Below are 16853 nucleotides of genomic sequence, written 5' to 3'. Positions count from 1 at the left end.
TAATTAAGCAACCAATAGTTTACACCATCTTAATGGTATATTAAATAATCTTACCAAACTAGAATATTTATGTAAGTAAATATTGCCCTTTTACACCTTTTCCCTTGAGCCCCCATTATATGATATTCTGTGTGCTGCCTCAGAGATCACCTGACCAGAAATACTGCAGCTAACAGGAAGAAGTATGGGAGCTAAAGACAGAACTCTGTCTGTTAATTGGCTCATGTAACCTAACATGCATGGTTTGTTTGTGTGTACAGTGAATAGTAGGATCCCAAGGGGTGGCCTTTAATTCCTAAAATGGCAATTTTCTATTTAGGATTACCCAATGGCACATACTACTAAAAAGTATATTATTATAAAAATGATTTATTTACACAAAGCAGGGTTTTACATATGAGCTGTTGCAACATATTTTTGTAGAGACCTACATTGTTCGGGGTTTATTTTCCTAAATGTCATTCTTTTCTTTTTTCAACCTAAGTTGATTACAATACAATTTCTTTGTAACCTAGCCCGGCTGCAGAATAAAGATGGACCTGAAAATAAAGCAGAACCAGACAGTGATATAATCAGTCAGGAATCATCTGCACGTTCATCAACTCCAAGAAAAAATGGCAGTGTGGTGAATTTTGAATCTCCTGTGAGCAAAGGCAATAGGATACACACAATCTCACAGTCAGCCTCACGTGTGGATGTTCCTCAAGCAGCAAGTCTAACTCAGAGTCCTTCTATATCTGGCATGCAAAAACAAAGGACAGAGCATGTTCCAAACAGGTATGTGCAATGTCAAAAAATCATATATTGTACAGAAAAGCCAATAACCTAAATGCTCCAACCTATGCTTTTATAAATAAGAGGTTCTTCTTAAAAGAAAACTATACCCAAAATTAGTTCTTAAGCAACATTATATCAAATGAAGAACCTTACCAAACTGGTATAACTATTTAAGTAAATATTTCCCTGTCTCTTGCCTCGAACCACCATTTTGTGATGGTCTCTGTGCTACTTCAGTGATCACCTGACCAGAAATACTGTATCTATTTTTAAAGGAAGAAGTGCAGAAGCAAAAGACAGAACTCTGTCAGTTAATTGGCTCATGTGACCTAACATGTATGGGTTGTTTGTGTGCACCATGAATCCTAGGATCCCATGGGTGGCCTTATTTTTTAAAATGGCAATTTTATATTTATGATTACCCAATGGCACATACTACTAAAAAAGTATATTATTATTATGAAAATTGTTTTATTGCATGAAGCAGGGTTTTACATACAAGCTGTTTTATGCAATATATTTTTATAGAGACCTACATTGTTCGGGGGGTATCGTTTTCCTTTAATTTAGAGCCCCATAATAAGAGGCTTCCAGATCATAGATCCACTTGCATAAAAAGACAAACACACACTTTTGTAGCCAAGTGGTTTTATTATTAATTTCTTCGTGAACACTAGGACAAAACAGAAAAAAGGAGCTTGAGCAACATCAAATATACAATATATTATCACGTACGGTCCATGACATTACACTATTAACTAAAGCCTACTCCTTGGGCAAATTCAAGTTAATACTGAACATGAAAGTTCTGGCATGTACAGTATGTGACAAACATTGTAAACTACATTACTTATACTCCCATTTCTGTCAATTACCAACTTACATACACTGTAAGCTCTCTTTTTAAAACTTGAAATGTAACTGAATTCTGTATTTATAATCATTTTATTATTCTATTCACCTCTGTTCTATTAATGTATTGTACTACTGTACAGTGCTGCATACCCAAGTACAGCTATATAAATAAATATATACAGGTATGGGACCTGTTATCCAGAATGCTTGGGACCTGGGGTTTTCCAGATAATGGATCTTTCCTTAATTTGGATCTTCATACCTTAAGTCTACTAGAAAATCATGTAAACATCAAATAAACTCAATAGGCTGGTTTTGCTTCCAATAAGGATTCATTACATCTTGTTTTGGATCAAGTACAAGGTACTGTTTTATTATTACAGAGAAAAAGACAATCATTTTTAAAAATTTGGATTATTTGATTATAATGGAGTCTATGGGAGATGTTCATTCCGTAATTCGGAACTTTCTGGATAACGGGTTTCCGGATAACGGATCCCATACCTGTACAGTAAATACAGAGATATGATCAATCAGCTGGAAATAAAAATTCTGATAAACCATTCTAGATACTTGTACCTTCTGTGGCACACAATGTTAAACAGAGTCTGGCCCAGGAGGTACTAAGTCAATTTCCAACTATGCACAATTCTATATATAAGTCTAAAGGGCCCATTTACTAATAATCTGATTTCTATTTCTTCCACAAATTTTTAAAAATGTGTGGTTTTCCTATACTTCTAAAAAACTCTAAAAATTAATTGAAATTAATTTGATTGAAAAAACTATGAAAACCTTAAATACCAAACTTGTTAAAGTTGTCACAGTGCTATAGAAGTCAATGGGAACTGGGCTGATCTTATTGGACTGATTTAAATCCAATTGTTTTTTTACTTTTAGAGGTTTTCGGATTTTTTTTCTGCTAGGAATTGTCCATAAAACTGTCAAAAGTTTTCGGAGTATTTTTATATTTCACAAATCATTGGGTGCTTTTTTTCATTTGCCAATTTTTGTATTCAGATCTTTCAATAAATTCAAGGACAATCTTGTTTTTAAAGTTGTTGAGTTTATTCGTGGTTTCAAAAACCTCTAAAATCACTAAAATAATAAAGTGAAGATCTATTGAGTAAAGGGCTCTCACAACATCTACCTGCAGTTATGTATATATTAAAAGTCTCTTCAATATATGATCCATAGAAGCTGATGGTGCAATGCATTAATCTACCATTCTTCTTTGTAACATTGTTGCATTTAGTTTATTATGATTTTTGTCTGCAGGCCCGCAAGTATCAAACAGAGAGGAGACCATGATGTTGATCGCACAAAAAACTACAATCCAATATCACATAAAAAGCAAGACCACAATGCTTTCTCTGAGCCTCTATTCAGAAAAGGAATAAAGCAAAGCAGCCCAAATCATGGAGCTGGAGCACCAAGTTTTGTGGCCAAAAGGCCTCCCACAAGATATTTTATTGTCAATGAACAAGATTCTCACATGAAGCTTTGTTCAACTTCAAAGCTACCAAGACATTTCAGAATGGAAGAGTCTGGAGATATTGTGGAGCTATACCCAAGAAATATCAGAAGATATGTTGCTCAACACCCGCATCGGTCCTACTCACCTTATTTAAGTGAGGATGAAGAAGATGACTTGCATAGAGTTCTAATGCGTAAGTCTAACAGGCCTCATTCAATGTCAGATCTCCGACATCCACCTCGATTCTATATTGGGGATCGTACAGACAATCAGATATCATCTAACAGAGATGCAGCTAAAATGCAATATAAATCACGGGAAGGCGGCTTCCGCCATGAAGGGGAAAAACCACATAATCGCAAAAAGATAAATCATAAAAACATAGACCTTGCTGAGCACTATGTGGAACGCCACCGCAAAGTAAAATCAAAACACAAGCTTGAACCATGCTTAACTGAGTCAGATTCTGTCTCCAATGCATCCAGCAGTGATCAACAAAACAGCAGCACAGATCAATACATACAGGTTATCCATAATAAAGACAAATATATCAAAAACAGTGGAAAGCTAACTCGAAAGAAGGTAAAAACTACTGTGGACTTAAATGTTTCCCAACTGAATGATCTGATTTGTTCAAATGTCTAAGTCAGTTAAGGTCAATGTTAAATTTAACTTTGCATCAAACTGTGCAATGATTCATTGCTGTAATATTCATCCGTTGTTTCTTTTGTGGTTATTTTAACTTTGTCATTTTATTTTAATTTTGTTTATTTTAAATGTATTTACTTTTAGTTAAATTATGTTGGTTCAGAATAATCAGGTACTGTAGCCCATCACAACCAACTTTCTTTTAACAATGACAATACTAAAAGCACATTTATGTTTAAAATGATTGAAAAGTCAGAGCAGTTGTTTTATATGGACTCTAAAGATGACCATACAAACGCCAATAATAGCTGCCAACTGTGTACCTCTAGACCAAGCTTGATAACACAAGCAGGTCTGCCAGACTGATATCTAGCTGAAAATTTGCTGGATTTAAATCGGGTAGGTATGAAAATACTGTTGGGTGAGTGCATCAGTGTGTTCATTCAGTCCTTGTTCAATGAGTCTCCAAAGGACCCTCAGTATGATCCAACAGTTGGCCTTTGGGCCTGTGATCTGATCAACCTGATTTGGCTGAGCACGTGGATGGCAAAATCAGTCTCACATCCAATTATTTGGTGACCTTGTTTGGCAGCCAATGGATATGAAAATACTCCAAAACCTTTTTTACTAGTATAGAATATGAAACTTTTTTGGAGAACATCATTTTCACCATATAATCAATATATCCCATTATGTTGCTTTCAGTTTCTCTTTAGACAATGCATTTTCAGTGTATAACATGACATTCCTGCACATTTTGATTTTATACCACATATATCACAATGTGATTTATTGCATTGCTTGCCTCAGCTTTAAAAGTGCTATTTATGCTGAGATTTATGAATTTAAGAATGCTAAAACATCATAGCATATATAGTGCAAATAACAAGGCAGCTATTAGTATGATTGCACAAAATAAAATATGCTTTTATATTGTACATTTTATTGTATATTATCAAAAATGTTCTTTTTATTCTTTTCTACTTACTATTTTGTATTAATATAAACAGAAGGAGCTTAGATCTTCGTGCAGGTAAAAAACCAAAGCTACAAACAAATAAAATCTTCCTTAAATTGCTTAAAAACCCCTTTCTACAGAATACAAAGAAATTATTAACAGACACTCAAGTATCATATCCCTAAAACATGTAAATGTAATCATGGATTACACAGTATTTTGTTGTAAGCAACAAAAATGTTATAGGGATGTCAACCCACACACAACATTACACAAATATAAAGTTGTGATATACTAGCAGTATTTCACTGGGAAAGATGAGAATATCTATTTTCTCCACTCTTGCAATTGCTACAGATTAATTGTTTAAATAATCACAAGTCAAAAGAGTACTCTCTAAAATAGTGAACATTTTAATATAATAAATAAAGTGATTTAACTAATGAATACAAGATGAATAATTATCCAAGTAATTTTACAGAACCAAGATAGATATTATCCAAGTAATTTTACAGAACCAAGGTAGATATAAGAAGTTTGCTTAGTAAGAGCTTACATTACCCATCTATGCATTTCAGTGACAAAAATCTACATAAAATGCAGTGGAATAATGAATATGACCTTGTCACCAGTATTGAAAATAAGTCAGTTTAATAAATCAGCGTATAAATTGATATTCTAACACATTTTTCATTTTATCTTCATTTTTATTTGCTATGGCTTTTTTAGTTATTTAGCTTTTTGTTTAGCAGCTCTCCAGATTGGTATTTCAGCAACTATCTGGTTGCTTATTTACCCTAGCAAGCAGGCAGCGGTTGTAACTAATAATGGGAAAATACATAGAAAGTGCAATCGTTTTTGATTGTTGGGGCCAGACCCAAATTTGAGAGCTGGAAGAGTCAGAAGAGGAAGGCAAATAATTATAAAAAACTATAAAAAATTAATTATGAAAACCAGTTGCAGAACTGATAGGAATAAGCCATTCTATAACATACTAAGGGGCCCATTTACTTAGTTCGATTGAAAAAATACTTTGAATTTCAAATGTTTTTTTTGGCTCCTTCGACCATCGACCATCGAATGGGCTACTTCGACCTTCGACTACGACTTCTACTTCGAATCTACCTAAAACCTACCGAAGTCAATGTTAGCCTATGGGGAAGGTCCCCATAGGCTTTGCTATCTTTTTTAGGTCGAAGAAAAATCGTTAGGGAGGGAAACGAATGCTTAAGAATTTATTTAATTTTTGGTCGCACTCTGAATGACCTTCCGACCAAAAGAAGCCTTATTTCTGGCTCTAACATTGACTCAATAATGTTTAACGAAAGTATTTCAACTGGCCCAAGTGGCTGCTCTACAGATGTCATCTGCTGAAACACCCGCTTCTGCCGCCCAAGACACCGCCACACCTCTTGTTGTATCTTCTCCTCTAAATAAGTAAGCTTTCTTGATGATTGTTACAATCCCCCTCCTCAGCATTCCTTGCTCATGCTCTGACTTATGAATAGACTCTGTAACCTCTAGATAGCTCTTCAAACATTTCTTTATATTCAGGGCCTCAGTTACTTCACAAGGACTGGGTGAGCCACAAAGAAAAATCTTCCCTTGCCAAACAGGGGAACACTCTCTCGGAGATAAAAAAAAAAGACACGGTGGGTAGGAGAGGAGGGCAATTGAATGATTGCTAGGGGAAGCGTCTGCATGGAGATGTGGGCGGGGCTACCGAGTGTTAATGCTGATCAGGGATGGCCAGGGAAGACTATTTCCTATATTAGGCTGATGGTACACAGGGAGATTGGTTGACCACAGTAAAATTGTGCTACCACCTTGTGTGCCATGGCCCCTTTTGTACTTGTTAGACATTTAAATGAGCAGTGTCTACCCTCTATACTGTTTTCTCAAGATATCTGTTTATCTTTCAGCAGTTACTTGTACAGGTGCAGGATCTATTATCCAGAATTCTTGGGAACCAGGGGTTTTACACATAAGGGATCTTTCTGTAATTTGGATCACAACACCTTCCATTTGCTAAAAATCATTTAAATATTAAATAAACCAAATAAGATTGTTTTGCCACCAATATGGATCCATGCAGCTAAAGGTGGCCATAGACGTAACAATTACGATCATTCTTGTTCAATACACACGTTTAGAGCTGAATTGTCAGATATACAGGTAGAAACAATAGAATTCTACCTGTATCTGACGATTCTGCACTAACATTGGCTGATGTTTAGGTGCCGTCAAAGGTACCTGATCAAAATGTTCCGCCTAGCCCAATCGACGAGCTGACCGATATCCAAATCTTCTGCTGATATCGGTCGCTCTTTTTCCACCATACACGCACGAATATCGTATGAAAATTTGTTTTGTACGATATTATCTGTGTGTCTATGGCCACCTTTAGATAGGATTAAGAACAAGGTGCTGTTTTATTATTACAAAAAGAAAAATTATTTGCTTAAAATGGACATTATGGGAGATAGCTTTACTGTCACTCACCACTTCTCCAATTCTACTAATGTAGTACCGTGGTTTTCAACATAACACCCTTTATAAAAGGGAATTGGTTAGCACTGCTGCCTTAAGGTGGCCATACAAGGGCAGATTACAGCTGCCGATATCGGTCCTTTAGACCGATTCGGCAGCTTATCTGCCCATGTGTGGGGGCTCCCGACGGGTCCTCAAGATCTATATCAGGCCAAAAACCGGGCAGATATCGATCAGTCAAGTTAGATTTTTTGTAAGATCCAGGACCGCATTGGCTAGTTTATGCGGTCCTGCGACCCGTCAGAGCCCATTCGTTGTATTGTAATCCCATCGTTCAGTCCCAGGGCCAAACGTTCGGATTCATCCAATATCGCCCAGAAGTTAGTGGGCATATCGGGTTAAGATCCGCTCGTTTGGCGACATTGCCAAATGAGTGGATCTTATAGTGTATGGCCACCTTTAGAGTCTTTGGCCTTTACCACAAGCTAAAACACAAAACTACACCCAAGGCCTAACATTTAAAAATATTTTCATTCTGATTTGCAGTCTACTTAGATGCCTTTTAAAAAATATGGGCGTATTAATGTGTGTTTCAAATGGTGTCTTTCTTTCACAATTCTCAATTAAAGAATTCTGGAGTGTCCTATCTGTCTAAAGGAATCTTGCAAAATTCTTTAAACAATTTTCTGAAGCATGTTCACTATTCAGTATAATCCCCATTTAATGTTTTTCAGGACACCAGAAAAATTTGTGTTAAAGGGGACCCGTCAACCAAAAAAATTATTCAAAATCCTATTTTATCACATTAGTCAAGCAAAATGAACTTTAATTAAACTATATAAATTATTTAAATTTTGCTTCCTTCAGTCTGGGAATTCATAATTATAGCAAGCAGACAGGAGCCATTTTGTGGACACTGTTATTAAGACAAGCCTTGCATCATCTCAGAATCTTGTTGGTGCACCAGAATGGGGGACCTGATGTCCAACCCCATGCACTGACTACACAATTAAACGGTGAAGAGACAGGGGGAATGTGGGGAGAGCAGTGACATCTAGGAAGTGCTGAATGGAAAGTGAAAGTAATTGTCTGCCCTGCCTCTATGCCTAAGGTATAGAGAAGGGGCAGACAATATTTGATTGACAGCTGAGATTTTTAAATAAGCTTAAAACAGCTATGAACGCTTTAATAAAAAATAGAGATTGGATTTCATGTTTAATTTGAAAAGGACTTTTATTATACAGCTTTTTGTGTCTGGGTGACAGGTCCACTTTAAATCCAGGAAAATATAAAATCAGGGAAATGCATAATGTATTATATATATTGTTGGGACAACAAAAAATGTTATAAATTATGGGAAAACTTAAAAATCAGGGAATGTAAAATTTAGGCTTCTCTGTATTTAAAAACATTTTGGCTTACAGGAGAATTTCATGCACCCTTTTGACAAACAGAGCAGCACCTGGAGAGGCTTGATAAATAGACCCTACAGAGTGGATTTTTTGCCCGTTAAAACGAAACCAGAAAAGTTTGAGGCTTGATAAATAGGCCCCATAGAGTGGAAAACAGCACAGAAATGTGTGACTATGTATTTTCCTGCCAAAATCCACTCTATGTCTGCACCCAGGCCAGTGTATTGTTTGTGTATTCAGACATGGCAGAGTGGTTTGAAACTCCGGGCCAGGTTCTCTGTCTACGCTTATAGTCAGGTAGAGAAATTGCCTCTTGTTGTAGGGAAAACCAAAACTGCTTGAAACTGATGGTACTGTAGCTACTTTGCATTAGAGTTTAGTTGAGATGTGGTGCCTGTGGCTTACTTTGTGAGAATATTCAAAGAGAATGCTGATATGTCATACCAGATGCTCCACAAATTGCAAGGTCTCTGTGTGGGCAGAACAATTCTACATTTCTCCAAGTGGTACCAATACTGTTAAAATGAGTGCAGGAATGAATTCATAAGATGCAATCTAATAATAAATTTAAATCTTATTTAAATAAGATGAATCCAAAATTCTATTTATTTTTAAATATGTAGAGCACCACAAATCCCATACTTTCTCTGCAGCTGACTCTTTCCTTTGCCCTTCAAGGTGTTGGGTGGCATTGGGGTAAACTTACCCTTGTGTATTTCCCGTTGGCAATACTTACCGTATCTCTGACAATTAAAGACATTGCTAACTGACCACAACAATAACCCAGAGATGACTTCTGCAGCTTACAATTTGATATATGTATTAGGTATGACGCAATAATAAATATTCTTTTAACTCTTCAGAGCATGGCTCTTATGAAGAAATGCAACATGAGGAGCTAGACTCCACAGTACCAAATGTGGATCTATTGAAGTTTTAGTGAATAGTAAGAGCAACATACAGATTCCAAAGAGGAAGTTTGCCATTATGTTGGCCTATTGAGGTTGTGGTTATTATGGTATGCAGGTAATTGTCCATGTGAGAGTTGACAATATTGTCATATACCTCTATTATAGTCTTGGGAAAAAGATTCATATTTACTGTTCCCTTATTTAGAAAGTCAAATAGAGAATTAAGTGCAGCCAGTTACAGAGGTTGGTAAATGCATCCATAAGTGCCAATCAGTTATAGTTCTCACTAGAGGTAGAATTTCAGTTTCATTTAGACGCAGCAGGAATACAGATTTTAAAAGCAGAGGAGCGGTTCTTTCTTAGGTGAGAAAAGTAGCATTCTAGCTGTATATGTTAAACACAGACTGTAGAGGGTGGGAGTCTGAGAGGACCGTTAGGTTGATGTCACATAGGGCATGCACGTTGTCACCCTGCTTGTGTGTATGAATAGACTGTCCATACAGTGCAAAACTGCATACTTCAGCTTTACCTGTTGACGATCCAGTCTGTGTATCTGCCCACTAGCCAACATAATGCCTGTCAGTGCAGATGCACAGGGAAGCTCATGAGTGAAGATCTGCTTTTCTACACCTGCATACAAAAGGCCTGGCCCCATGTGACCTTAGCCTTAGCAGGTTGAATTAGTCTAAGTGGGAGAGGATAAGGGCTTGGATTACTATGAATAGAGAAAAATGGAGTGTGATCTTTGAAGACCTCTTTTACTAAAACTATGGATATTTGATGATATCTGATAGGGATGTACCAAATTTTGGATTTGGTTTTGGATTCATCCAAATGTAATGTCGGATTAAAGGAGGGAAAACTAACAAAGTTATGTCCTGGAAATAGTAATGACCCATGGATATCTTGAGGTAGGTAACACGTATAATACCATTACCCAACAGAATTTTTTTTTTTATAACTCTTTACTTATTTGAAGTTTTAACAAAGCATTGCATATCAACACATTGCAGACTCATCTTTTCACATCAGATTAAGTGACCTAACAACAAGGCATACACAGTCGTGTAAGAAAATTCCATGGAGTAACGCCCGTGGGTGCATACCTTGCAGCATGTAAACATAGGCATTAGGGATGGATATGAGCCGAGCACCGTAGACTAGAGCAGTATTCAAAAATAATAGAAAACAAGAAAAATAAAAAATAATTAAACCATAAACCATTTGAGCCCGGGGGAATCAGAAGAGAGGACCATATACATACATAAAAGGAAGAGGGGGTATATATTCTCAAGAATGATAGTGTCCCTGAAGGAGTGGACATCTGCAGGTGGGATGGAAGTCAGGTAGAGATAGTGTGTATCAAGTCCCATTGTGACCATACTTTATCAAAGAGCATCAACTGGGATCGATGTAGAGCTGCCAAATACTCCATCCGTCTCACATCCTGGATGGCTGTTTTGAGCAACAGAATTTTTTAACATGGCTGGTTGACTAAACAACATTCAAAAATTGTTGTTTCATATGCGCCTATGGCCAGCTTTAGAAAACTGTCACTGAGACTTCATCGCGAAAATTTTTTTTTGCAGACGGATCTTACAAGGCCAAGTTTACCAACCATAGAATCTACCCTGGTTTATGCTCTAATTCAGGCTCAGTGCATTCTTGAGACATTTTTTAGCAAATGAAGCAACTTATAGGGATTCTGTCATGATTTTTATGGTGTAGTTTTTATTTCTAAATTACACTAATTACACTGCAAATTATTCATTTTACAAAATAAAATTTCATTCCTGAACCAGCACGTATATTTTTTTTTCGTTGTAATATTGGTGTGTAGGCAGCCATCTCAGGTCATTTTGCCTGGTCATGTGCTTTCAGAAAGAGCCAGCACTTTAGGATGGAACTGCTTTCTGGCAGGCTGTTGTTTCTCTTACTCAATGTACCTGAATGTGTCTCAGTAGGACCTGGATTTTACTATTGAGTGCTGTTCTAAGATCTACCAGGGAGCTGTTATCTTGTGGTATGGAGCTGTTATCTGGTTACCTTCCCATTGTTTCGTTGTTAGGCTGCTGGGTGGGAAAGGGAGGGGGTGATATCAGTCCAACTTGCAGTACAGCAGTTAAGAGTGATTGAAGTTCCTTAGTCCTTGTTGATTTTCTTCCTCAGTGTTAATTTTGATTGGTATTATAAAAGTTATGGGGGAGATGGCTTTCACCAACCAATTTCCTGGGAAAAGACTATGGGGCAAATTCACTAAGCGCCGAAGAGCCTAACGCTAGCGTCAATTCGCTAGCGTTGGTCATTTTCGTTACTTCGCAAATTCACTAACGAACGCTGGCGTACATTCGCTAGTGGTACTACACCCCCTTACGCCTTGCGAATTTGAGCAACGGACGTAACTACGCAAATTCACTAATGCGCGCAGTGTACTGAACGCTACCTTTTACGCTAGACTTCCTTCGCCACCTCAGACCAGGCGAAGCGCAATAGAGTAGATAGGGATTGCTTCAAAAAAAGTTCACATTTTTTCTAAGTCCCAAAAAATGCTGGCGTTTTTCTATAATATGGGTGATAGGCTGAAAAAGATCGGAAAATTTTTTGGGGCTCCCCTTCTTCCCCCCTACATTTCCTAACTCATGGCAACTTAACTATACAGTGGGCACATGTGTAGGGCAAAATAAACATTTTATTTGATGTTTTGAAGGTTTCCCAGGCATTTGTAGTGCTGCTACATATTCCTCCATTGAAATTTGAATTTGGGGCTGTATGCAAATGAATCATCGCTAGCATAGCTTCGCTTAGCGAATCAACACTAGTGCAACTTCGCAATTTTACGCTACCCCTGAGCGCAACTTCGGATTTTAGTGAATTTGCAGAGCGCTAGCGAAACTACGCCTGCCGAAGTGTGGCGAAGTGCGGCGAAGTTATGCCTGGCGAAACTACGAATCTTAGTGAATTTGCCCCTATGCCTTTTGTTTTTGACGTCTGGCAGGAAAGGATATTGCCTGAGATACTTGAAGAAGAACTAGATAATCTATCCATGGCTTTTTGGATAGAAAAGCTTAAATTGCACCATTTTCAAATTTTTAATTAAATGGTGCTCTTGGCATTATCGTACTTGTGGAATGGAACCAAAAGCCTGTGGTTAATTAGCCAGGTAAAATAAAGGAACCACAAGAATCCTTGTAATTTATCACCATGCATTGTGATTGTAAAAATAATTTATTACAAAGCCCTGTTTATAAAGGTATGTATTTTTGTATGCCAGACGCACACCTAAATAATGCAATTATTTTATATACCTGAGATTGGGTATAATTAAAATCAGTGAGAGAAATCTAGGTAGCAAATGCGGTGGTGTAAAAAGTGACAGGTTTATTATTCCAAGCTAACACCTCTCTTTCCTTTAGAATTTTACACTTGGCTGTAAATATACCTAAATTCATTAAAGGAACAATAGCACCAAAAAAATCAAAGTAATGTAAATATAATGTAGCTTTGTGCTGCACTGGTAAAACTGGCGTGTTTGCTGTTTAGCCATGGGGGCAGCCATTTAAAGCTGAAAAAGGAGAAAAGGCACAGGATACCCAGCAGATAACAGATAAGCTCTGTAGTATACAATGGGATTTTTCAGAACTTATCCGTTATCTACTATGTATCCTGTGCTTGAATGTCTGCCCCCATGGCTACACCGCAGCTTGTTTATATAAACTATAGTAGTCTTTCTGAAGCAACCACATCAGTTTTATCAGTGCAGGGCAACACTACATTAAACTGTCGTTCTTTAAAACACTTTTTTGGTGTTACTGTTCCCTTTAAATAGTTGTATAACTGTGCTTTAGCATGACATTTTGGCTGTAAACAATCCCGCCTGAGCAATAAAATGCAGGTGCCATGCCTGCTTTCTAAACACAGGGAAGATTGGAGTGGTTTAGTGTGCTCTCCACCGGCAGAAAAACACCATGCCTGATATTAGCCGAAAAAGGCTTGTTTACAATCCTTCATAAGTATATTGTTTAGAGGAAAGCAAGTCTATTTTTATTTTTAAAGCACAGCATTATCCTATAATATTTTTTTAATATAATGTCATTCATTTTGGGAACATGACTAAAGGGCAAATAGATTTACAAACTAATTTAGAATATTTTTTGTTTGTGTGAAGGTTTTAGGTTGTGCATGTGATTGTGATCGTCAGAGGGGCTTGAATATGCCCCCCATAATGTAACATCAATACTGCAATGCTTAATCATTATTATTAACACAATAAATATTGTATTTCAAAGTATATGCTTATATGCTTTGAGTACTTAAACAATAAGTAGCTTTAACACATTTACCTGATTTTGTCTCCTCTCCTCCTGAAAAAATTAAAAAATGGGGGGTTCTATTGTATTAAGCTTTCAGTTCAGTACCTATCAAATTGAATAGAAACAGAAGAAAAACAAGCATATTACATATTGTAATGTAAAGTGAACCACCCTTTTAACATTACGAATGTTATAGATTACCCTGTTCCTAGAAAATTTTCAAATGGCCTTTATGTTTTAGTATTTAAATGATTTGCCTGCCCCTTTCTAACTTACAAATTAAAATGCTGTGTTGAGGGTTAATGACTTTGACAACCAAAAAACTGCTTTGTGATAGATTCCTGCACGGGGTCAGGTACCGGCGGAATACCAACAAAGTGGTTAGGTTATGGATACAAAATCCCTGATTCCCTGACCATGCGGGTAGTCCACGAGTAACCCTCATGGGTATCTGGCGAATGTACAGGACTGGTCCCACCCACCCTCCAAAGTGCTGTAGGCAATTTTTAGGTACCTTTTTGGAAGAATTGGAAACGGGATGACATCACTTCCAGTCTGTGATGATGTCACTTCTGATTTTCCAGGTTAGAAGGTAAATTTAACGTATAGGGTCCGGGTTAGGTATCGGCTTTGGGTATGGGGATGTGGTGGGTGCAGGTCGGGTAAGGGGTCAGCAGGTCTTGGATCAGGTACAGGTCTTTCCAATAGGACCCGTGCAGAACTCTGCTTTGTGAGGCTGCAATTATTAATTATTATTACATTAGATCGTTTGCCTACTGTTCAAAACCTCTGCTTTGCAATTTCCAGTCTGTCATTCAAATCACTGTCTGGCTAGTGGCTACTAAACAGAAAAGCTGCTTCCAAAACTTTGGAGTGGCAGTTAATTTTTTTTCCATTTTAATGTTTATTTTTTTTAATTATCTTAGAATATCACTGGCTACTAAGAATTAAGTTTAAGGTCAACTTTACTTACTTTCTAGTTATGACCTTAGGAGACCCTTACTGTGAAAAACTTCAGAGATTAACACACACCCTTTTCCCTTAAGGTCGCAATATGAAAATTAGAACTCAAGTCACCACTATTTCCTTGTGAAGCAGTCTAAAAATATATTTGTTGCTCTTGTGTATTTTGTGTGTAATCCCTGTTTCATATTTGGTGGAACTGCTCAGAGTCCTATAACTAGTGATTGCACAGGTATATGTACAGCAGTCGCCAAAGTATTGGCTACAAAAGAATCCAGCCGGAAGAAGGTTGTGTGACTCCCACAGCAATGAGAATTGTGAAATTCTTTAACAACCTAAAAATAACATAAACATAAATTGTGTTCAAAATAAACATTTATAACAAGCATAGATGCTGACTATACCTGCTGTCACCACTTTCCCCACTGCTGGTGGGTTGAACGAATCCCTGCATTCAGTCAGAGTAAACTACACCTACTTGTAAGTGCAGAAGTAGTTGTAGGCTGCTATTAGTCGCTCACAGCACAATACTGTGCAGCAGTCCAGATGCAATAAAATAGACACAACAACATTCTGACATTCCAATAGGGGATAACATTTCCTCCTTTAAAATCTTCTTTTGAACATTATACAGCGTGGCATGCACAATGTTCCTTAGGTGCAGTTCCTCAGGTTCTCCTGAGGAAGGGAGGTGGAAGCCTCTAGAAACATTGTATATGCCACACTCTGTATAACGCACATAATAAATAACTATATACAGGTATGGGTCCTGTTATCCTTAATGTTTAGGACCTGGAATTTCTGGATAACAGAATAGCTACCAATTAGTGCACTTACCACAACTGGTTTTGGTAGAAGGAATGTCTGCTATCACTAGGGATGCTGCTGTGTGCATTCATAAGATAGGGCAGCAGAATACTAGAGGAAAGGAAAGAGAATTAAGTTAAGGTGACATAGAGAATATACATAAAATCTGGAGAGAAGGCATGTGAAGGAGAGACATTGGAGAGGGGTTGGACAGAAGGAATATACTAAAAAGAAATGTAAAAGGAGAGGAAATGTAGAGAAATAAAGAGGGTGGTTGAATGGGAAAGGGTTGCAGAGACGGAAGCAGCAGAGACCAGAGGAGAAGGGGAGGCATGTAGTAAAGTGGATAAAAATGTACAGCAAATAAATGGACTAGAAGTGTAGAAGAGGAAAGTATAAAAAGAAAGGAGAGGGCATAATTGGAAAGGTGAAGAAAAACAAAATGACATGCAGAAGGGAAAAGCTGGGATAAAAAAGAGGAAGAATGCAAACATACCAAAGGTGAGGGGAAGAGTAGGGGATAATATGAAATTATGAAATAGTTAAAGGTAAAACTATTCATATACTCTTGTCACTCAGCACCTACAAACCCATTAAAAGCAAATACAGGAAAGAAGGTAAGAAGTGTAATAATATGCGTGTTAGGAGGGTGACTAAGGGGCAGATTTATTATGTGATGGAAAAAACATCCGAATAATTTGGCACACATGGCTGTGTAATAAATGGAGTAAAATGATGTAATTTGTTTCAATCGTTTTTTCTTTGAGCAACTTCCACTGGAATTTACATAGGTCTGAAACAGTCAGTCAGTGTCGGACAGGCCCACTAGGGTACCAGGACAACTCCCGGTGGGTCCCAGGTGTCAGTGGGCCCTCCTGCTTCTAAACATTTGGCCTATTTCATGGTCATTATCAATTTCTATGAGAACAAAGAAGCTAAATAGATGGATTAATGGATTATAGCATGTAAAGAAGAAGAATAGTACTGAGAGTGGGCCCATGGTCTAAAGTTTTTGGGTGTGCTCTGGTGTCCCAGGCGCATTTCAGGCATCAACGCCGCCTGAGGCGGCATTCGCAATGCCGCCCCCAGGCTTACCTCAAGATCTCCAATGGGATATCCAGTGAGGGGCGCATTGCTAGCACAGAGTGCGAAATGCCCAGTCCGACACTGTGTGGGGGCCCCTGAGGTAGCAGTCCCAGTGGGCGCAGGGCCCCCAGTCCAACATGAACAGTGTATAATAATAGC

At 37.6% G+C, this 16853-nt stretch overlaps 1 protein-coding gene across 1 annotated transcript in view; it reads left to right on the top strand.

Annotated features, from left to right (window-relative positions):
- Positions 1-4039, top strand: part of tmc3.S (transmembrane channel like 3 S homeolog) — a 44092-nt gene extending 40053 nt beyond the window's left edge. The window contains exons 21-22 of the mRNA XM_041587757.1: positions 426-777; positions 2911-4039. Coding sequence (XP_041443691.1) covers positions 426-777; positions 2911-3754 — 1196 coding nt within the window. The 3' untranslated portion in view covers positions 3755-4039. The remainder of the gene's footprint in view (positions 1-425; positions 778-2910) is intronic.
- The last annotated feature ends 12814 nt before the right edge of the window (positions 4040-16853 follow it).

Source organism: Xenopus laevis, chromosome 3S (genome assembly GCF_017654675.1).
Source record: "Xenopus laevis strain J_2021 chromosome 3S, Xenopus_laevis_v10.1, whole genome shotgun sequence".
Taxonomy (NCBI): Eukaryota; Metazoa; Chordata; class Amphibia; order Anura; family Pipidae; genus Xenopus; species Xenopus laevis.
Note: the sequence above shows the minus strand (reverse complement) of the source record. Positions and strands in the feature narration are given on the sequence as shown.